The sequence below is a fragment of the Urocampus carinirostris genome, chromosome 4 (genome assembly GCF_059441175.1).
Source record: "Urocampus carinirostris isolate Australia breed hairy pipefish chromosome 4, RoL_Ucar_1.0, whole genome shotgun sequence".
NCBI classification, from domain to species: domain Eukaryota; kingdom Metazoa; phylum Chordata; class Actinopteri; order Syngnathiformes; family Syngnathidae; genus Urocampus; species Urocampus carinirostris.
Window position 1 is genome coordinate 10,305,294 of NC_142352.1, and position 24,050 is coordinate 10,329,343.

General features: G+C 38.2%; 1 protein-coding gene across 2 annotated transcripts in view; it reads right to left on the reverse strand.

Moving 5' to 3' along the window:
* Positions 1-24,050, reverse strand: part of trip4 (thyroid hormone receptor interactor 4) — a 76,147-nt gene that overhangs the window by 13,321 nt on the left and 38,776 nt on the right. Inside the window, exon 13 of one of the 2 annotated variants that reach the window (XM_088333154.1) lies at positions 14,313-14,332. The exons of the other annotated variant lie outside the window; for it this stretch is intronic. Coding sequence (XP_088189280.1) covers positions 14,328-14,332 — 5 coding nt within the window. The 3' untranslated portion in view covers positions 14,313-14,327. Of the gene's footprint in view, positions 1-14,312; positions 14,333-24,050 lie in introns of those variants that run through there. 2 annotated transcript variants of the gene reach the window in all.

Below are 24,050 nucleotides of genomic sequence, written 5' to 3' on the forward strand. Positions count from 1 at the left end.
AGAGTGAGACACGAGGAATATATGTGTAAATAAAGACGCAGGTTTAATGTAACTTTGAGCTTTGTACATGAATAAAACTAGCATGAACAAACCCTCATTGTGAAAAACCTGTCAATCGAAAGGGGATCACTAACTACCGTATTGGGAATTATTTTAAGAGTCTGTTTATTTTTAACAAATTGAAGGGGTTAAGGTAGCGTGTACAATTAAAACTCTTTTTGTGTACCGTCTTTCTTTGTAAATATCTCATGTTTCAATGTGGGCACATGCGGCTTAGTCAGGTGTGTCTTATGTATATACAAAATGGCTTTTCCTTTAAAAAAAGTACTGGGTGCGGCTTATTATCAGGTGAGCCTTCTTGTGTGAATTTGACGGTGTGTATATATACATAAATAATGTAGCTTGCCCTCTAAATGAAGGGTTCGCTTTGACTGGTGGAATAGTCTTAAATTTTGATGAGAAATTGACCATAAGCATCAGAGAGTTCCTTTATTTGACTGTCAATCTTCGTGTTTGACAGTAAGTTGACTTGTGTCACCGTTATTCAACGTATTTCTCCATTCAAGCTGAAATTATTCAATGCATGCAAGCAAATAGCGAACATTGCTTGGATTTAAAATTCAAGACATACAAAACTGACTTTGAATATGCCATTTGTCTCTCTGGAGGGGGTGCCAGTAAACAATTGAAGAAATATTCTAGTAGTAGCTAACCGGCTTGATATCAATTCATCTAACATTAAACCACCTACTTTTGAAGTGCACACAAAATAAAAGCACTGACTGCAGGGGTAAAAATCTGACATCCATCTATTTTTAAAAATTGATTTTCCATTACCTTCTGTCTTAACTTCTACGGTTACAAGGGGAGCGGCACCTACACTGGCTTTTACAGTTACTTTAAGTGTATGTTAAAATATTCCCAAAACTATTACCAGAAAAGATACAACTAAAGTGAAATGTTATCATTAAAAACTGCGTCAACCAAATGACAAATTAAATTCTGCTAAATATAAACATAGTATGGGTGGTTACGGTTTTATTCCTGTGATTTTGAACATCCATTAATCAGACGTGCCAATACAATACATGGATCCACCTAAAATGTATTTCAGGGGCCACAATGAATCTTTACTGGAGATTTCAAATTAACAGATTTTAAGGTGTTTAAATGCTTTCTGCAATGAAGAGAAGTAAACTTATGCAGGTGTGGAATGGGGCAAAACATTCTCCCAAAACTGATTGTGGGAATGGTGGACCAAAGGTTTAGGGCATGCGCTGTTGTTGTACATGTTGCAATTGCAGTACGCAGATGTGCGTGAATCTATTTGGAGGACAGATTGGTGTCATCAAGCCAATCCTCTCAGAGTACCAAGGACATAATGTAATTCATCAATATACGTGGCTGTTTGTATGCAAAAGGATGTTGGAGTTGTTTCATTTTCTGTCACCAGTTCCCTATCCTAGACGTACAGAATGAAAGCCTATCAGACAGAAAAAAGAATGGGCAAACCATCAGTCCTGTGCTGTGTCAAAACTGAAGTATCCTTAAGCCATTTAAGGTACATGTGCTTTTCAGGAAAGTAAGCAGCCTCAGTGATAGATATTGTAAATATGTATGGGTTTAATGAAAAGTTTTTCGTTTTTTTTAACATTAGGATTTTTTTGGAGCTGATTTTGTGAAGCTGGCTGCAGAAAAACGCTGTTACCCTTTGATTGCGAAAGTATTCGGGCAGGCTAAATGCTAATATAACAAGGTTTTTCCAAAACGCTGACCCTAAACTGGACTTGTTTCAATTTAACCATTCTCTCCAGGAATTGGCCTTTGGATTGACCTGTTTCTCAAGTTCCACTCTAGTTACGACATGGCTATGTCTAGAATAAAGATCTAGAGGATTGTGGTCAATTAAGTACTGTATATCGGGATGTTGCAACAATAACAACATCTTTAAACACATGTTTAAAATAATCTTGCAAAACTGCAATTAGATGTCAAACCCAAATGATTGTGGGAAATATATGGTACATCTATAGTAACACTTAATACCGCTTTATCACTTGTTCTTATTCTTTTTTTTTTTCCATCTATAATCCATCCTCTTGAGACCAGAAATCCTCTTGTTAGACTACACAATCATTTGGATGAAGAGGTCTTTAAAAAGCCACATCTCCCTTTTTCCTCGTTTTCTGTTCAAATACACAATGGGGCTTGGCAAAGGTGAGAACAACTGCATTATACAGACTCCTTATAGAGCAGCCTTGGTTTCATCTAATTAGAATGTAAATGTAGTGCAGGCTTGGAATGGATCACAGCGGATAGACATCGGCATTTAGATTATGCGGAGACTAGATTACTGATGACACTGCGTGTTGGTGAGATAGCCTTTTTGAGAGCAGAACGGCGACTAACTGTTTTATCATTCAAAACAAGGAGATGTGGACGCCACAAACAAAAGCAAGGACATGTGTACTTAAATACCAATCAGCTCTCTGTACGAAACCTCAAATTGACACAGTCGAAATTCACTCACCTCTCACGAATTCTACACTGGGGGCACATGCCATGAACTGAACAGCGAACACCAAACAGAAAACCAAAGCAAGAACAGAGACAGCAGGGAGAGGGGGAGGAAGGATGGAAGGGGGGGAAAAGGAGAGAGCAGAATGGAATAAATTGAAGCTGATCCGGTACTCTGCATTTTGAGGAGCCCTTATTTGCATATCTGTGAAGCAGTGCAGAGGGAGAAATGTGTCGGTACTGACAGCAAGCCGCATATCTTAAACCTCCACTGACACGCCTGCAGGCGCTATTCTCACAAACACTGATATAGAGGGAACACCGAACCTGCACACGCTCTGCATAGAAGTGCAGGCACACACTAGAGGTCAGGATGGAAAGCTTTGTGTATTGCATTGTCCCTGCACGGTAAAGTACAGTGGTGCTTGTTGTTTAACATTCAGCTCAAGTACAAGACTCATCTCTAGGGAAAGAAGCCAATGCGGCAGGCCATTCACTCACCACTTCCAGACACAGCATGTGTATAAATAGGTGTGCTTCCTAAAAGAACAGGATCAGTAAGGCACTTTGTAGAGTTAAACAAAATAAAACATATGCTACATAAGCATGACATTTGGGCATGAAAGGGGTAAGAAAAAATGAAGGGGGAAAGGATAAAAAGATCACAGCAAAGATGGCTAGGTTCACAGTGCAGGAAAATCAGATTTTTTTGCACAAACACGACCTGTATCTGATATGCTAAAATCTATCTGAACTGCAAATATCCATATTCTTTTTCACATCAGACTCAGGCCACTTTCATACGTGATTTTAAATCCGACACAAGTCTGATCTTTTTGAACGCTACTGCTCTGTGAGACACATTCATGCGACTTGCAGTCACTATTCAGCATTCCAACAAGGCGGGAGGAAGAGGAGAAGTCAAAAACCATGGCGGACAAAAACATTGAGTGTGACGAATTCACACATTCATGGAAGATGATCAATTGTTTATTTTGTGACTCACAATATGTCGCTTGACTTCACAGCTGAAGCAAGTGGTGGAGGTTCATTCCTTAATCGATAGTATCCTCTAGGGGTAGTTAGGAATATTTACATTCAATTCACACAATATGAAGAGCATTCAATGGGGAGGTTTGGATTGAATTGGTATTTGGTATATGGAGAATAAACGCTCTGCGATCAACAGCCATGAGTACTTTCGCAAATACTGAGCGCATTTCGTGTGACGTCAGCTATTCTCTTTCGTTAATGCGGGACAATTGTGATGTTCACACAGAAATTCACATACAAATTATATTTTGTTGGACATGTGAACAATATCACAAAAACATCGGCTTTCCCCTCCAAGAAATCGGAATTGAGCGTTTGAGACTGCAGTGTGAACCTAGCCGATGTGACATGCACTAATTGTTAGGAGCATACTCGAGGGAAAGCATCATGAGTCCACTGATCCAAGTCTGTTTCTATTTACGGCTCTTTGCAGCAAAATCATTAAAAACAAGTTGAAAAAATAGGTGATACAGCTGAGATAATAACATATTCTCCTCCATATTGATTGTACAAGCTTCTCAGACAAATCACTGATACGGGAAAAGAACCTTCCTGAATAATTAAAGACACCATTTTTAGGAGGTGCAGAAAAGCACAGTGATTCCTTTCACAGTATTTGACTGCCTCACATTCAAATATTCAATATCCTCGGGTGGATTCGAGAAATCTCAAAAAGATTTATTCAACAAGACATGATCGTGATGTAAAATCATTAGTGGGAGAAATGATTTTCTGTAGTTGTGTATTACCAGCCACTGAGGGGCATGTATGTGGTATTGCATCAGCATTTTATTAGCATTGCATGGTTTCAAAGACCGACTGGTCTTCCATTAGGTAGTCAAGCATTCCTTTTTTTTGGCTGACGAGTGTGGGGGAGGAGAAGGAACCCAGAACCTGGCAGACTATAGTGCCTCAACTCCCACTGCTCATAATTCTTACTACTTTGGACAAGAGCCAATGCCAAATGCTACATGTGCCAGTGCGCATTTGCAGTTGAGTTTATAGTAAGCCGAATACAATTAACAGCTCAGGTTTAAAAAGTGATCATCCTCTTTAGCAGAATTTCCTACTTTATTATATGGTAACAGTTTAGACACTCGATACAGTGCCTACGATGAACACTGGGTGCGGAAAATAATCAGAGAATTGATTCTCTAGGGACTGGTTAAGTAGCTCATTTGCACAAGGTTAACTTAGCTCAAGGTTATGTTTGGGTTTCTGCAGGCGGGCTGGGTGTTAAATCCAGAGGAGGAAAATTGCTGATAGGCCTGCCAAATGTCAGAAAATATCCCGTCTACTGACGGTTGAGAGATGGTGAGTAAAGAAGGTGAAGTGCTGCCAGACAGAGTATATATTACAAAGTAGACGTACATGCCCTTGTTAAAGTACGGATGTGTGTGCGGGGGTGGGGGTATGAGGGAGTAGTGGAAGTCGCAACGCAGTGAAAAAGCTACTTGGCATGCTGCAGGCACAATGACATTAATCCAGCAGAAGTCACGGCATTATTTCCCATGACAGATGTAACAGGATTGTTTAATAAAAATGGAAAGTGAGTCGTGTTATTCAAATTTAAACAGGGAGAACCAGTGCACATCCTGGAATTAATCTGAGCGTAAATTCCCCCTCAAACGTGTGTGCGTGACAAAGATGTTTAGGAAAACACACTAACTATCAATGTTATCACGACAAGGGCTAACCAACAATTCAGGGGTACCTACACTATCTATATGCAAACATTTCCTACGCCAGTACTATGTTGCTACTCGAGCAAGGGCACACTTCAAACAGATGCAGAGCAAATAAACACAGGCAGCTGGGGGAAGGAAGCAAAGCCCTTTCCTGATTAACGCTTTGCTGTCACGTGTCTTGTGATAATACTTAAAGAGGCTAACACTTCAATCAAGCGGATGGCACTGGAGCTGGGTAGGGGTTTGTAATTATGAAAATATGCCACAGCATGCAATTAGCTCCCTTATATGTGTCATTTGTTAACTTGGCTGTGTTCTGTGTCACACGGTAATTACCCCCAAGCACAGTAGGCATGTGACAAATGCTTTGTGCTCACTCACCAAGTAAGCCCAAGCTCCTTTATCATTATTTCAAACACTGTCACAGCCAACGCTTACACGTCCACGTTTGTTTGAGCTCACTGTTAAAGAATCGTTTGGTCTGATCGCAAAATGTTCCATGAATTCAAAGCACCTATTTTCATTAGTCAATACAAACAATCCTGGAACTAATCATCTCTAAATATAGGTGGATGGATGCTCGATCGATCGATGAGCCTCACCCGCTGTTTGTCTCCTTCAGCAATGTAGCTGGCTAAAGCTGTGTGGTAGCCGATAACATTGATTTTTTTTTTTAACTGAACATTGAGGGCTGGGAGATATAGTGGAGGTTCAGCTAATGATGTACATTTTCAGAGTGGCTTTTTGCTCTAACAGCAAGTCTTGAGCCTGATAAATTATATATTTTGTTGGACATGGTGTGTCTATGGGCAAAGAGGCCAGAGGCTGCTCTTGCAGCAATATGAGTAGTTATGGCTTAAGCATGGTTTGTGCCAATCAGACAGCAATTTCCATTATTTAATATAATATTCAGGTCAGACCAAGCTGAGTGCTTATCTAGTGGCAAATTTCAATACATTGATAATGCTGGTTATGTGATATAATAATGTATAATCCAGTAATTAATCTAAATACTTTTTCACCCTATCGCTCACTTATAAGCCTCTGACAAGAATCAATATAAAGGGTCCTTAGTCTTCTATTGCTTTTTGAGTGATTACTTGGTGTTCAACATAGTGGCACACCACACAACTGCAGTGGGAAATCACCAGATAAAGAAGGCATAAACAAGAGAGTGTAAAGTGTACCAGCTATGCAAGAGTCAAGTTTTCAATGAATATTGTCAGAAAGACACTCCTCTTTATGTCAATTGTTAATTCCCTAAAATAACAACGTCTTTACACGGACATAATTTCATAAAGTGCCCTGTTGCCAGAATTTCCTGTGAGCTCAAGTGCTGCTAATGCTATTAAAACCACCACAGTCACATTTAAGCCACAGATGATCCCCAATCACTTGCAACATTATCTTGCTGCAGATGGTTACAAACAATGTTCAAGAATTAGCGACACAGTTGAAGTTGCACAGGTGCAGGATTAGGGTTGCACGAGTAAATCTAATCGATATTGCTATGTGATGTAGTGCAATCGTGTAAATTGCAAGAGACTGTGTCTTTTTTTAATAGTTTATACTTTGTGTTTTCTCCTCTTTGAGTGTTTGGCCAACCAGAATTGTCACAGTTCGGGTTTTAACCGGACTGGCCAATCTGAGGCAAGTTTTAATGGCACTAGCCAATAAAGGCGAAGCAAAGTTTGCAAGCACACACACTGAGCATGCAACTCTGAAAGGCTGGTGTATGCTGTCATTCAAACAGCCTGATTGCGTGGGCCCACAACTGGTCATCGAAACAAACGACAGAACAACGTGACAGCTAGTAGCTTTAGCATCTCGTTACAACGAAAATAAAATCATCAATTAAATCTGACTCTGAGAAAAGTCAGAAGAGTGCAATGAAATGGTTAGCACCAGCGGGTACTCCGTGGATTGTTATGGCGTCTGGGACTCGTCTGAGGCGGCGTAGGGAGAAAAAAATATAGCTAGGCTCCAGGTTCGACAACTTAATAAACCTAACAAATTACCCTTAATGGAGCCTGTATGTCACTAATGCGAGATCGATTACCGATGAAAGGGATTCTTGTAGTTAAAAGTCATGGAAGACCGCTACATTTGTGACTCTCGTATTTGAATGGTTTCAGACACTTTGCAGAGGTCGTGGTTACCTGGTGCTAGTGTGCAGCTAGCTAGCCCCCCTCCAATTTTGTGGTACTTTTGTATAATGACAATAAAGATCATTTATTCAACAGCAATTCTGTATTTTTTCATTTGTTGATCTATAGTGGTTATTTTGTTACAGTCATATACTCTCAGTCGGTAATGACGTCATCTAGAAGACCCTTGTACCTACTAGGTACTTGTCATCGATATATGAATCAAAAAGTAAATGATGGTCAGCAGACGAATCTTTTAAAATCAAAAATTGCATTGAAATTTTAATACAGGTCTAAAAAAGTTGCAATTCTTTTTTTTCCCCAAAATCTTGCAGCCCTAGGCTGGGTATTTCAACGAAACAACAACCCTAACCACGGCTTAAATTCTACCACGGCATTCATGTACAATGATCCGACTATCCATGTTTGTAATGATTATGGCAGCCAAAATGCACTTCATGGTCCAATCATTAAAGGGCGGTATCAGGAGCAGATTACAATACAAGATCTTAATTGCCAAATGTTGCATTCATGTAAGATGATTACTAGGGATACACCAATGGTTTGGCACCAAAAATCATTCGGCCGAAAATAAAAGAAAAAACACACACACGCAAAAAAAAAAACAACTACAACAAAAATGACACTAAAACGTATGTTGTGATGATGTCGGCTCACGCGCCTCACAAGCTCACTTTCGCCCGGGGATTTTGTGCCCAACATGTCTGCATTTTCTTATTTTGCAAATGACAAAGAAGAAGATGGAGTTCACCGTCACAGCCGGAGCTCTACCAAACACATACTATCAAGACATTTTCTCTAAAGTTGCTTTGGTTCCCTATTTTTCCACGTTTTTAGAAGCAGCTAACTGAAACTTGGCTAATGTTTACATCACAACACTACCACGCTAAATGACTACAGTTGAGCAACTTTCCTCAGTAAACAGGTCCCCAAAGTTCATTGCCTGGCGCTAAGCTGTGTGCAGCGGAAGTTTAATTTACTATTATTAGCATTTTTATCAACTAGTTCAGAGGGCCTTCCAGCACCCCATGACTCTAGGGCGGGTAAGCAGCTTGGAAAATAGATGGATAGTACTTTGACTTTATTTTTCCTTATAAGTCTACTCAAAAAAAATGAACTTGCTTAAGTCTTTTGCAGTTTAGATCTCTGTCTCTGTCTCAGAATACAGAGACCCCTGGCCACTTTGCGCTACGGTTATCGCTGGTTTACTCCTTCGCGGACTTTTAATGGAAGTGAATTGTCTTTGTTGTCATTGATATCAATGTATCGTGCGTTGTGTTTCTAATAAACAGGACACAGTGGGTACAGATTAGGAAGGGCGCTCTGTGTTGGTAGGTGTATGCTGTCAGTAAACAGCCGGTTTGGGCATAAGCAGTCAAAATCTCAGAATAAAACCAAACTGGGAAGGAGCGCGTCCGCTAGCCTTGAGTGGCTCGTGAGATTGAAAATAAATTCATCTATTAAATCAGACTCTTATGAAAGTCAGGAGAGAGCAAAAAAAAGCTGATCACCATTAGTACGCTGTGGATAGTAATCAGGTCCGTCGGGCAGTGTCGGGAAGGAAAGCAATAGTGGGAACGCATGTCCGACCTAGGCTACCTAACAACTGTCACAAGCCAACCCGGCCTCTATGCCACCAACGCCAGATCCATAAACCATGAACGATGACCTGGAGTTACAACTGGTGGGAAACCGCTACATTTGTGACTCTTGTATTTTAATCATCACGGATACCTTCGTTAGTTAGTGACAGAAACCCTCCAATGTTGTTATACTATTGTATAATGGCAAAGACCGTTCATTCAACAGCAATTCTGTGTTCTAATTCGTGGAATAGAAATTACAGTACTGTATTACTGTACTTTAAATTAGCATCATGTAATAAGCCAGTCAGTTATTTATCATTTTATAGTCTACATTTATAGCAAGTCAGTGTAAAACAATTACTAGTATTTACCATGTCTTTTAAAAAAAACGTTTTAAATTTTTTATTTGTTATGTATGCAGTACACACTTGATGGTCCTGTGGCATCATATGAAAAAGATTTAGGGAGCTGACGCAGCGATTGACATCAAACTACTCCGAGCAGTAATATGGCACACCAGATAAAAGGTGACTATTTCTATTTGCTGAGTGTCAAACTGAACTGCACAGGTCGCTGGAGCCAGCTCTTGAAAGACAGCTTTGTGATTACAGTGATATTTGACACTGCAGGAGTCTCTGCTGGCGCTGCACACAAGTCATAAATACATCACTTACTTGTAATCACACCACCTTCACTAAATTTGAAGCAAATGGGCTCACCCTATTATAGCCCGGTGGAAAAACATCCGTGTGAATGTCTCATTCGTTTAGGAATTGTTCATACATCTCCAGGTTGTCAGTGGCCGATTGAGTGTTTAACATCCAGTATTTTGACATTTAAAATTTAACAAGTGTTGATTTGCTAAACAATCATCTCTTTTCTTTCACAAAGAAATTGCTTTGTTAATCAATTCTGCTGTTATTATTTCCGTGTTTCCACTTGATTAATATGATTTAACTGTGTGTGAAGGGCGAGGAGATTTGTTAGCGCCGTTGTTACACTTATTCACCAATTTGGGAAAAAAATGGTCAGATATTGAGGAAAAACAAAACAAAACAAAAACTTTAAAAAAAAAACGTCGTTACAACAGCATCCGATTCTGGGAGGTTGTTGTCAAGATTAATGGGCCACAATAAAAGCACAATTTCACACTCAGTACATCTTAACGACCATAGTATGCAAATGAGACAGATAATTCAGCGGCATCAAAACATGGCGGTAGATAAGAGCAGGAGGGGCAAAAGAAGGCAGACATTTGTTAACAGGTTTGCAGCTCGGCTTTTTCCTGTGAAACCTGATCGAGTACGCATTTTGTGCTTGAAGTGATTTCATCAAACGACAAACCTTCAATGTCTAGCATTGGAGATGATTTTTCACAATAAACACAAATAAATGAATTGCTTTTACAATGTAGCAGGTTTAGAGACAGATAGAAGAAGAAGATGTAGGCGGGCCAATTCCACATAACTACACAGTAATCTCTCGCTGTATCCATTTTCTTGGTTTTTGATACATTGAGGATTTTCATCGTGCATTGTGTTCTGCAGCAGATTCTAGGGCTCTGTGTGTGGACATGACTTTGATAAGCTGGTGTATGCAGTCAGTCAAAGAGCAGGGCTGAACCCCCCATTAATTGAGTCCACCAAAAACAAATGCAAAACTTGGTGACAGCCAGTATTTTAACGTATTGTTACATTGAAAATAAATTCATAAATTAAATGGGACTCTGAGGAAAGTCAGAAGAGTGCAAAGAAATGCTGATCACCCTGGGTGCCCAGTGGATTGTTATCGGATCTGGGAAGAGACTGAGGGCAGTGTCGGGAGAGAAAGTAACAGCGGGGCCGCAGGTCCAGCCTACTGCTACAGCTACGTATAAACTTTGACAAGCCACCCATGCTAAGCATGTATCGCACCAATGCCATATATATATTACCCATAAAATGGATGAGCTGGAGTTTCAACTTGCGGAAAACCGATACACTTGCTGTTTTTTGAGGGAGACATGGCTTGATCTAGGGATCCCCGATGCTCTCCACATCGCTTTCTTGCACTGAAAGAAGTGCTCCAACTTTGTTGTACTATATTGTACAAGGACAATAAAGACCATTCGTTCAACTGGAATTCTGTGTTCTGTGTTTTTGTTAGTATATCTATAGTTGTTACTTTGTTACAGTTGGATATGTGTTACTGAAACGGATTTAGACTATTGCGGGACTTTTTGGGAACACTACGCCCGCAAAAAAAGGGATTACTGTATAACATTATAATAATAATAATAATAATAATAATTTCCTTGTATTGTCATTCTGTGTAACAATGTACACAGAACGAAATGTCGATTGCACCTGACCCGTTGTAGCGAGCCGATGCAGCCGCAGCCAACAGAGGGCGCCGCCGACCACTTTTAAGTCTTAGGAATGACTCGGCCGGGGCGCGAACCACCGACCTCCCAGTCTCAAAGCGGGCGCCTTACCATCTAGGCTACTGAGCTGGTATCATGGTCAAAGAAAATAAAACCCAGAATACTGTGGCTTATAAATACTAATTCAATGTTTAAAAGCTTAGTCAACCCCCAAAAGCAATGTACAATATATTTTATGCAGCCCCAACAGCCAAAATATGGTAATCTGATTATAAATGTGTATGTGGAACATGCCCCTATATTTTTTTCATCTAAAAAATGCTGTAATTTTGCCACCTGCTGGTGTCTTTAAATGAATGGTCATGAGCCTACGAACCAAGCATCACATTTTTTATGGGTTGGGTCATGTGTCGGTCGCAAGGTAAGAGACTCTTATTTTCTAATTTTGTTCCAACAGCGGTAGAACACTTTATTTTGTTAGACATGAAAGATTTGTCTGAAATACCGTAAATTCCCGGCCTGCATAGCGCACCTTTATTAAAAGCCTTATGCGCAAATTTGAGGAGGAAAAACGACTTTTTTTTGTGCAAGCCCACCAGATTTCAAGTCACAGGGTTAAATAGCCATTACAATTAGTGTCATTTATGTCCATTTCTTACATTTAAAAAACAATCAGCGGGGAAAAGTAAAAAATTGTGCCACCATTAAGACTTGTTTGCAGACTGTGTCTTAATAAACTAGAGTAGCAGTCAGCCTTCGTTAAATTGGCATTAACATATACACACAACTGCGAAAAAATAAATAAATCTCAAAACAAACAATGTATTGCACTGACTAAAATTCAGAAGTCCATAGAATCACAACAGCCTGTGCACATCCTGGGCCATGTGACTGATCTTAAACTCTCCCATCCCTTGCACAAATGACAAAGTGATATAGAGGACTACTACTACATTAATTTAATCATTAATGCTTGAAATCTAACTAACAAGTAGTGTCGGCTGATATAATAATTTAGAGTGAAGTGTATATTTTTTTCTATTGGGATGAAAACTGTGACATCAGTCTGATATGAGTCAGCCCGATAATTATCGTGTGCCCCTCCTTAGTCACCAGTGTCGACATGTATAATGATTGTTATATTCTAACATAATATTTTCATTAATACAACATTTAATGTCAATATACCATTCATTTTATTCCAAGTTCCTGATTGCTAGATTGTATCCGATACTGTATATGCTAGCATATGTACAGATAGACCAGATATATTTTAAACTCAGCACAGATGAGGCAGTTATTGATACTAAACCAGTGTTGACAGGTATCTGTATAATAAACTTCTAATTATACAAATGAATATGATGGTATAAAAAAAACATTACAATTACCCACTGTCACAATTAAAGTATCTTTATCAATAATGATCTTGCATGAATAACGAAATAAGAATCATTTTTTCCTTCCTTCTTAATTATTATAAAGATATGAACTTGTCACGGATGACCTTCAGTGAGAACAGAATGTTTAGCCTCCAGATCATTTTGTAAAGTGGGTCAACGATGCTCATGGAGAACTTAACAAGTTGCTAGAGGAATACAGCAGCGCACTTGATAATTAGCAGGAAAAGAAACACATGCCTGAAAAGGGTTTGAGGGAGGAGGGTGCTGCATTAACAAGTGGCGTAAAGATGAGAGAATGTTAGCTGTGAAGATAGATTTTACCCATTCTGAAAGACATTTGAATAATTCCCCTTTAGAGTCTTGTAGCTACACCGTTGAAATCTAGTAATGTTTTATATTGCTTTTGCCCTTTAAAGGTAGCAACGCATTCAATACGAGTACTGTCCAAAATGATCTCAGAGGCATTTTTATTTTATATCCTGTTGTGGAACCCTTTCAGCATTCCGTGCATAGAGCCACTCATTGCTGGTTCATCTGCAAATAATATCAGTAGTCAAAGCAGTGGGTTTATGAAAAACGTTAATTAGGCTTGAGACAAGATTTTAAAGTAAGAAAGCCCATGGTCGTGTAGTGGCGCATAAAGGTGCAGTGGTGGGCAGTGACGGCCTGCAAGGTTTCTCTGCTGGCCTAAAAAATACCTGAATCAAGTCATATTTGCATGGTACTTAATCACAAAGAGTCTCAGAGGGCTGTACAGACCACAGATTATTGCAAACCACAGACTATTATTACACCCCCTCTGAACCAAAACCTACATGAGGGCATGGAAAAACTCAAAAACCTCAACATGAGGAAAATGAAGAAACCTTGAGAAGGGACCGCACATGAGGTAATCCCCCTTCCAGGATGACCAGGCTGGAATGGATGTTGCAATAACAAATAATACACAGATATTGTCAACATCAAGTAGGTTATTCATAAGCTTTAGAATAGAAGTGTGTTTTAAGCCTGGATTTAAACAGTTCCACTGAGGTTGCATATCCAATCTCGTGGTGATGTTAATTCCATTTTGTCAATCAATACTTATTAAATAACTTCAAATGGTCTGTTAGCTACATTTCATTGTTTTCCCCCCCAGGTTGTGCTGCCTCCAGATGTGTGCCTGCATATTTAAGCATTTGACCAATCACATTAGAACCATTACTTGTTGCCAGGGAAAGAAATCTACCCAGAGGCCTAAAGTATCAGCTCTGCAGGTCCTGAGGCATAATATTACTAACGATAAAGCTGTTGATTCAGACAATCAGATTCAAGGTGTGCGAGGCTTAAGCAATATAAAACAAAAGCTTCCACCCTAAAATAAAGAATGTTTCTTTCAATTCAGTGCTTTTTTTGCATTTGTAATACCTCCAATATCTCAACAATGATTTCCATAAACACAAGGCCACCTCAGGTGCAAACAACATTTTATTGCAACAACAACGAACTTGTGCATGATGAATGAACTCTTAGCGCTTGATGTTTCTGGTGCCGTCATCACAAGATTTCCGTCACCCTGCGGAAGTGCACAAAACATCAACCCTCTCGACCCCGCCAATGACAATAAAAAGGTTGAAATATTAACTGTCTGTATTTCTCCATATCTTTGCTACTCTGACCTTGCCGCTTCACCACACCTATATTCAACATAATGGCGCCTACATAGTTGATTTGCTGGATACAGGAAGCAAGACTAGCAAGTTGGCTTTCCTCAATGTGTGGACAAAGCCCTCCTGCAGTCTAATGGTGATTAATCATACTCAAATCATTCCCAGGGGCTTGATACTAACTTTTTTTTTTCTAAATAAAACAAAGGGACAATGCTTAAAAAAGGAATTTACATGTTACGGCAGTGAATGAGTTAATTACCTTGCAAAAATAGGGATGACAATGGCCTTACTGGATGGGACTTGGAATTTGTCGGGCTGCAACTATGTTGTAAACATTCACAATTCTCACAATAATGCAGTGGAAATTCTCACTGCGTAACTATGTCTACACTGTAATCGGTGCATTGTATGGCCAGCTGTCTCTGAAAAGTCCAGTACGTTTTTTTTTTTTTTTGCCATCTGTGAAAACCATAAAGCAATGCAATTCGCGCGAGGCAACATAGGCTTTGGGGATAATCTTGTTTGGCGTTTGGGCATACTGCCATTGTTGTAAATATAAAATGAAGAAACCAAGAGGTCTCTTATCATTTGTTCGATGTGTTTGGATGTCATTACTTATTGACTGCCAAATGCTCAACATGTATGCTCGTCAGTGGGAGCTTGTGAGTGAATCAATTTGAAAAACAAAATCCTCAAACAATATACATTGGACATGAATTTTGTTTTTTTTTCAGGGAATAGGCTTGTTTTAACCAGTTAATGTTATGCCGGGACACATACTGTTGATAAACAAATATGTGTATGTACGATGTCAAAAGTCACTGAAACACTTCATGACACATCTCACTAAAAGGTTAAACTCTTGTGATCCAAGATATGCTGAACATTTTAAACTGTTCCCTTCACAGAAACATCCTAATCATTCAAAACAAGATGCCCGAAAATTATAAAGCCGGCATTGCTCACCAAGTCCTCTGGCAATCATCAAATGAGTTGAATGTATGCAAATAATAAGTCGTTACTTCCAGGACTATTCAGTAAATTGAACCGTGTAAAATATTTACTCCAAAACACACGATAATGCAAACAGATAAAACATTTTAAAAAGTTGACTAAAAGCGTTTCTGCATCGTTGGATGTTAATCGTTGGAATCCGTTTGTTTCGCCACATAATTTCCTTTTACAAATGAACAGACTCGTAAAATTATTTCCAATATGGCCATTTGCCTTGGTCCTTTTGATTGACACCACTCCTGGCCAATTGCAAGCTTTGTTTTACGGTCTACAGCCTGCTATAGCATATAAGGGCCTCTATTGGCTTTAAATATCTTTAGCCAAATGATAATCAACACATTGGTTAGCCAATTTAATTCCCAACATAAATGTTTACAATTTTTTATGTGTATTCAAATCAGAGCTGAAAATAATAGTGCACGTATGCAACTCGAGATCCATTTTAAGTCTAAAGAAATTGGTCAAAGTAAAATACAAATTTGCAAATGTTGTAAACTGGTCTTCTCCAAATGGCCTCTTTTGGAAATACATTGACCTAAATGTGAAAAATACAATGTTTTGTTTTTCAGATTGTGATCAAATTTGACGAGGTACCAGGTCAGGCTTTAAGGTATTGTCTCACCTGTTTTCCAGCTAAGATGCCCATGCTACACTCATCTGAGGCATTTGATTGCAAAAACAAATACGAATAAGGTGAGAATAAAAACCATCCATTTCTGTGTGTTCCAGTTTAATGTTAGTAGCACTTGCAGTAATTGTTTTAGTTTAGGACAAAACTTCAGAGTCTATCCTCTCAAGAGACAAAAAACGTCCATATTCTCTAAACTGTTCAAGAAAAGCAGACAATTTACTTTGGATGTGTCTTGGATTGGGATTTCAGGTGAACTTTACAGGAACGTTAAGGGGTTAACTTCAGTACAGGCGAGCGTGTTTATTTGATTTTTGCCAGAGTTGAGTTGGCCTCTTCAAAAGCGTCCCTTAATTATCGACATAGTATGCCCTTCACCACAAGTTACGTTTTCTTTTTTTAAACAAATTACTGTACGCAATAATACTCCATCAAGGCTATGAGGCTGCAACGATATTGTACAGTGAGATATGATTCCATGTAATAGTGTTTTATATCTTATTTTAGGTCTTTATCTGTGGATTAATTAGCTGATGACATTGTGTAAATTGGAAACAAAAGTAATATGTTGTCAAATGATAGGTCTTCAAGTTGAAAATATGATGTTATTAATTCAATCCAAAAATAGTATCAAATTAGGGCATGTTTACATTGCCACACACTCAATTTGCCTGTCCAAACATAAGCATTAATCCTATTCTATGGTTTCATTTTCTTCATCTAAGTCTGCTTGCGGAGGCTCAGGAACAATCCCCAGGGAGGTGGCAATCTCGCATGAAAAGGCTTTTAGAATGGCCTGCTCCTCAAACACATGCGCACAAATTTGAGAGAGAAAATAAAATAACAATATTTGTTTAATGTGGGAAGTACAGTTAGAAAAGCAATAATGGAGTGTATATAAGGGATTTCTTATTCCGTTTTATGTTTTCTCTATTGCAAAACAACCCATAATTGGGCAGATGGCTTACTAAACATGCTTCACAGACCTGCCGGAGGGTCAACAGATTTTCACAATCTAATAGTAGCGTTTGGTCTGAAGATGAAGACGACTAAAAAACATATATTTTTTCACTTTTACTGTTTATGATCATTCATTATGTTATGCTTAATCAATCTTTTTGAATACCCCTTTTGACTATGTTCAAAATCAGCCCCTGAAGAACTATGTATAATGCGGCAAAAAGTACATTATAACAGCAGAAGCAAAACAAAATTTGAACTAACAATAAATGTTAAAAGCTGCTTGCATTTCATGCTACATTCTGGAATAGAGAAGCCAAGAAGACTGCAGTTCATACTGAGCGTATTGGAATATAATGATCAAGTGAAAGGAATTCTCTAGAGAACTGTAGAGAATTCCATCAAAAGCAATTTTAACCATAGGGCGGTGGAGGTGAACCTACATGTTTTTCTCTGAATAAAAGGTCCAACTAAATCATTATCCTTTACACCCGCTTTTTCTCTCAAACGTTTAGATGACTGATCAAAGATGATGATCTTGAAAACTAGGTACTGAATGATGGGTTATTATTTTATATTTTTCATTTTTTACCAAAAGTATTGGATTTTTTTTTTTTGCAAAGAATAATATTAGTTGATGTTTATTATGTATTCATGTTCGTAAAAAGACGCATTAAACATCAAAATAATTCTGTACATTGCCCGAATCCGTCCAAAATCATTGGAAAACTATTTTTTTGCTGCACCGATTAAAATTTTCCATTTACTGTTAAAAGAGGATATGTTGAAGGTTAATTTTGTCATACAATATTATCAGTCAGATGGCAAGCAAATAGAATTCTGCCTTTATTTCATAATTAATGAAAACTCAATGTTTGCCATGGGAAAAACTGTCTTAAAATGTAGTGTTTATATGGTATGTATGTAAAATACAGAAAACTGACATTAGTATTGTTTTTTTTAAGTATTAAAAGAAAAATAGACAGCACTTATTTTTCATAATAGCCTAATGCAGTGCTCAGGGGCAGATCGATTGGACTCACATTAACTATAAAATCTAAAATCTTTAGCAGCAAGCATGCTTGGGCACATTTTAATAGCACCAGTGCAACAATATAATGCAAGTTTACGAAATTGGCGTGTAAGGGCATGCATGTTTAAGAGATTTTCCTCATCATAAAATCTGAATCACATTGCAAACATTTTTAATTAGGTTTCTTCAGAGCTTGGTATAAAGGATAAGATGTGTATGAGAAGAGAAAAACTTGAACGCTGAAAGACTTCAGTTGAGCACGTCTTGGAAATACTTCTATGACAATAGGATTCTCGATTAAAAAATAAGTCACCATGTAAGAAATCAATACCAGTGAAAGTAATCTTCAATCTAACACTTCAGCCACACAACATCACATTACAATTTAAAAACTTCCCGACCATAGACAAGAGACTAGGGAAATACAAAAAATGCAGGGTTGGTTAATGAAGTGGTGGCAGAATAAAAACCTGAACACTTAAAAAACAGTGTGAGGGCTGGTATTGAGAGGGATTGATCCCAGCAGGATCTGACAAAGTTCAAACGACACAAGGATGCCATAAAATGCCAGGGTAAAACAAACGCCTATGATCAAAGGCCATATAACAGTAGTACTCAACTTGACAAAACAATTAATACTTTTGTGGTGTTTAGTTTAAGTGAAAAAAATATTCGCAGCAGGGTGCCTGATAAAATGATTGTTATAGGTATCGGTATTTTCTGATGGCATATTGTAGTATTTCCCCATGTTGAGGAATGTGAATCACTACAAACAATAGTGATATAATACCAATGCAAGTCAAGTGATCAAGTGCTATCGCCAGCTATTTGACCCTATCACCATTTTTCTAAGCAGCTTATTTTCCCGACCACCCATTATTTTCTGATTTGCTTTACTAGTATTGCAAATATAACCTCGAGCAGAAAAACGTGCAGGCAACAGATGAAGTAGGATTTAGGAATTACTAGATTATGTAAGGAAAACGGAGACATGCAAAAAAAGAGTGTGCAGCAAAAGAGATAAGGTGGCTGACAACACCAGATAATACACTTGATGTTCCTAGATGGTATGCCCAATATAACAAGGACGGTTGGGTGTAATTGAAAGGTGAATCAGAGGCTAAAATTCAGAGTACTCTGTTTACAGGTTTATGTATTATTAACATAAAAAAGCCAATCCCCGCAGGAAATCACATTGACAAGCCAAGATAACAGCAACTAAATCTAGTTTGGCCACATACACCAGATAAAGTACGCGATGGTGCTTAGCTTTGAATGGAACCATTTTCCAAAACGGAAGCAAACTGGGTAAGTTATACGCAGAAATAAAAAGTCCCCAAGACATTTTTCAAAACTGTAGACATAATAGACGGACAAATGACTGACTCTATTCTTGTTACAATTCCTTGGGCAAAGCAGCTGTTTGTTTGTATGTCTCTGAATCACATTAGTCAATCTGTTTTGTGTACACAAGTACTGAAATATGCTCTGTCTAAGTTGTTTTTGCAGTTGGGGCTCTCTCTTAGGTGTTCTTCAGGTTTCGATAAAAGTCTACTAAAGGTTTTGATAAAAGTTCTTGAATCCTACTTTTCTCTCAAACTTTTAATGATGGTGATACAAGGATTCCTTTGATTGCTGGATTATAACAAACTCTTTAAAGAAACATAAATATACAAAACATGGTACGCTGTAATTGTTTTTTAGTTGGCATGTTCTGTGGGTGTTTTGTTTGTTTGATGGCTCTGCCCCAGACTAAGGAAGTTACTGGCACTTTAAGAGACTAAGGAAGTTATGTTCGGTCGGATTCAAACAAGAAAGTAGAAGCACATAGTGAAAGAGTCCAACTGGCTGATTTGCTCATCCACAGACATCTACACACATCTACACACATCTTTTGTCATACAAAGCATCGGCCTTTTACAATGCTGCCTCTGGAACATGTTCAAAAATACTTCAGCAGTACGTTTAACTCCTTTGTTTTATCAAAATTCTGTAGAGAGCGGTCCAAACTGTCCCTAGGTGTGAATGAGCCAGTGAGTTGTATGTCTTTGTGTGCCCTGCGACTAGCTGGCAACCAGTGAAGGGTGTTCCCACCCCAATGCCTGAAGATAGCTGGGATGGACTCCAGCACCCTTTCCTCGTGAGGATAACTGACGCGTTAAATGTATATATACATACACACCTAGATTACATTAATTTGTGGCAAAAGACAAGAATTCCCTGTAAATATTTTGTTGCCACTCACCTGTGTTGCAAGTGAATGAATAAAAAAGACACCAACGATTATTTCAGGGCACAGCAGCACTATTTACAGTGTGTATGGAACAACAATGAGGAGCAGGTCTGATGTGGATGCTTGAGCTCTGTGGCTACAACTTGACTCAACACCCAATAGGAGGTCACATAAAGAGCTCTATAGTGCCACAATGCAATATTAATGGTGGGGTGTGAGTAGCGCTGTTAGACACAGACTTTGCAATCTCCTATCACTGAGCAGCTGCTGCCTCAGCTTGCTTGCTTCTAGCACCAGCTTTGCCCGTTTCCTAGCCTACACTTCTGTTCTCTCTTTCTCTGCTGCATCTCACTCAAGCATTAATATTTAATCACAACTTAAATGGCTGCCTTAGCTGTGGCTGTCAGGGGCAGTAAGTCAAGGATTCTTGCCTTTGGTTATGGAGTAGGAAATGAGTTCAAAGATCAAGCTAAACATACTGTCATGTAGACAGGGGGGAGACAAGGGTAAATGTGTAATTAGGAATCCAAAACATACTTTCATTAAATCTTTAGCATGATTTGGAGGGTCATAAAATAGTAAAGGCAAACAAAATCAATTTAGTTAATGACATACAGTAGTAGGGGTGGAAATCAGAGTTGGGGAGTAACGGAATACATGTAACGGCTTTACTTAAGAAACCAAAATGTAATTGTATTTAGTTACGAGAAAAAAAAGATGTGAGAATTTGCATTTTTGCTCAACAAACTATACTGTGTGGTTAAAATGTGAGCACTTTTTTTGTAGGACTACCAAACCTTGGTTCTCTCTAATTCTTTTTCAAGGTTACATTGTTTATATTAAACAACATTTTGTAATTTTATTTATATTATGTTTATTTTGTTTTTCATCAGCATATTTGTTATTGGAGTAATTCTGAATTAATTGAAAGTAATCAGGTTACATTACCACAATATTATGGTATTAAGATTACGTTACTGGTTACACAAGAAACTAGTAACTATCAGATTACTTTTTTAAGTAACCGTTCCAACCTTGGTAGTATTCGTTTGTTACTTCACCATTGAATTACGATTGAGTTATGATTCGACTCATTAAGTGATCATTGAAACATTATATTTTGTATAATTTTTACCTCACTGCTGAGTAAAACATGGATGTTTAATCTGATTTGTTTATTTTTCTGATTGCTCACAATAAAGAATGTTGATCTGTTTTTACTATTGGACACTTGCAAAGTAGATTGCATAGAATGCCAGGGTTCTTATTTGGACTATTATTGCACATTGTTATTTTGGCTATTTGCTGTCACTATTGGCCAATCATGTTGCTGTTCTTTTAGGGTAGATCTTTTTTTTGTGCCCGGGAGATTTTTTTCAAGAAAAGGCTAAGGGGAGAATTTTTGCATCCAAAAGGTTTTTTTAAAGTCCCCTCTATTTAAGAACATAGGAATATTTGTTCAAGCTTAAATATTGTTTTGCATTTTTGCCCTATGCTGTCTCAATCCGATGCGGAGATTATACGTAATTCATGCGTTTATCTCCACTCTCGATTACTGTAATGCACGACTCTCCGGTCTCCCGAAGTCCAAAATCAAGAGCCTTCAGCTGGTACAAAATTCTGCATCGAGGCTTTTAACTAAGACAAGAAAGTTTGATCACATTACCCCAATTTTAGCTAACCTGCAATGGCTCGCTGTTATCTTAAGATGTGATTTTAAGGTTCTGTTGGTATTATACATAATCATGCATGGACTTGCTCCATCATATCTTTCAGATTTAATCATCCCCCATGTTCCGGTCCGGAGCCTTCGCTCTGAAAATGCTAGTCTACTATTGATCCCAAGAGCCAAGAAGAGAACCGCAGATTCAAGAGCGTTCACCATTTCGACCCCGATGTTGTGGAATGCTCTGCCCCCTGAGATTCGATCTGCAACCTCAGTGGAAATGTTTAAATCTAAGCTTAAAACACACTTCTATTCGATAGCTTATGAATGACCTATATTTCCTGTTGATGATATCTGTGTATTAACTGTTATTCCAACATCCATCACAGCCAGGTCATCCTGGAAGGGAGATTACCTCATGTGCGGTCCATTGTAAAGGTTTCTTTATTTTGCACATGTTGAGGTTTTTGAGTTTCCCCTTGCCCTCGTGGATGTTTTAGATCAGGTGATGGTGTATTAATAGTCTGTGGTTTGCAATAATCTGTGGTTTGTGCAGCCCTTTGAGACAGACTCCTTGTGATTAAGGGCTACACAAATAAACCTGACTTGACTTGACATTTTACTTCAACTTTTAATAGAAATATTTTCCTTAATATGGGAATTTCAACTTAAGTGTGTATCACAAAACTATGCAGAAACATGCATTATATGTATTGTTTTATCTGGGTGTAAATCTTCAGTTTCCAATTACCGGTGAAAAAAATAAAGCACAGTCACATTAATAAGAAATGATTTGGTTAAAAAAACGACGTCCTCGCACGTTGTCCCAGTGAGCGTGATCATATTTGCCTTAAACAGAGAATCCTTGACTTCTATATGCAGTAAAATAAGTTGCCTACCTAGGCTTACACACTCTCTGATAAGCCCAACAAGTTTCTGGTTGACTAATGGTACCGCCAAAGCAGCAAATCTGACCGACCGACACTAATGACTCTTTGGGGTCTTAATTTTAGTGTTCCACACCGAGCATATATAATGCAACTTTTGTTTGGTTTTCTTCATTAGACGACATTGTAGAAGGCAGGGTTCTTACACCTTTATCATGGCTTATTTCAAGCCCTTTTAGAAGACTTTAAAAGCCAATTTTCCAATATCTACAGTACCATTGAAAAAAATATCCTGTGTTGATCATGTATTTTGCAGTCCCATATACAGTACATCTACAATTAATATATGCCATTTTTAATCTTGCGTGCGCATTTATTAAGACATACGATTTTAATTGTTGAGTACGTCACAACTATATTTGTTTTTAAGATTCATCTCTCCCGATATAGGAGTTGGGTAAAAATGACAGTAATATCTACCTTACATTTTCAGTTCCAGGAAATTCTTCCCATTACAATTTACCACTGGAAAAATGCTTCCTTGATTTATTTACATTGTCCATTATTAATGTCCATAATTGCTACGTAATCCTCTAACTAACTCAAATTACATAAATTCCTGTTCAGATGTAGCGTGCTGTTGGAAAAAATACAATGAAATGCAATTAAATGCTTTTGATCTGATAGAGGGAAAACTAAAAAAAAAAATACGTGTTTGAGCTTCAAAATATTTAAAACTGGGTGATAATATATTTTTTTACCCTCGAGTTTTGGGGTTTTTAACAGTATTTCACTGAGCAAAATGCTACTTGTTTGCAAGAGTAGATTAACCCATTGGTGTTGTGCTGTTCTTGGTATCCTGTCAGCAGATAACCTGGGAGTCAAAAGTACCTCTGTGTGTGGCAACACACCCACTTTGGACTATGTTGCATTATTAAACAAACCAATTTATTGAGCTCTTAAAAATGAATGAATCAATTATACGTTTAATCCAAACAATATACAGCAAAAGACGGTGAGAGTACATTATTGGGGCAGAAGATTTTCTATGTGACGGTCAAGTTTCTTTTTATTTTCTTAGTAATGTGACAGCAATCACATTTTTACTTGCAATATTTATTTGTTACTTTGGGGTGGTCTGACCCATTCGTGTAATGAGTAGAGTCACGGTCAGTTTAGAGTCACGGGGCAACCTCGTGTTTC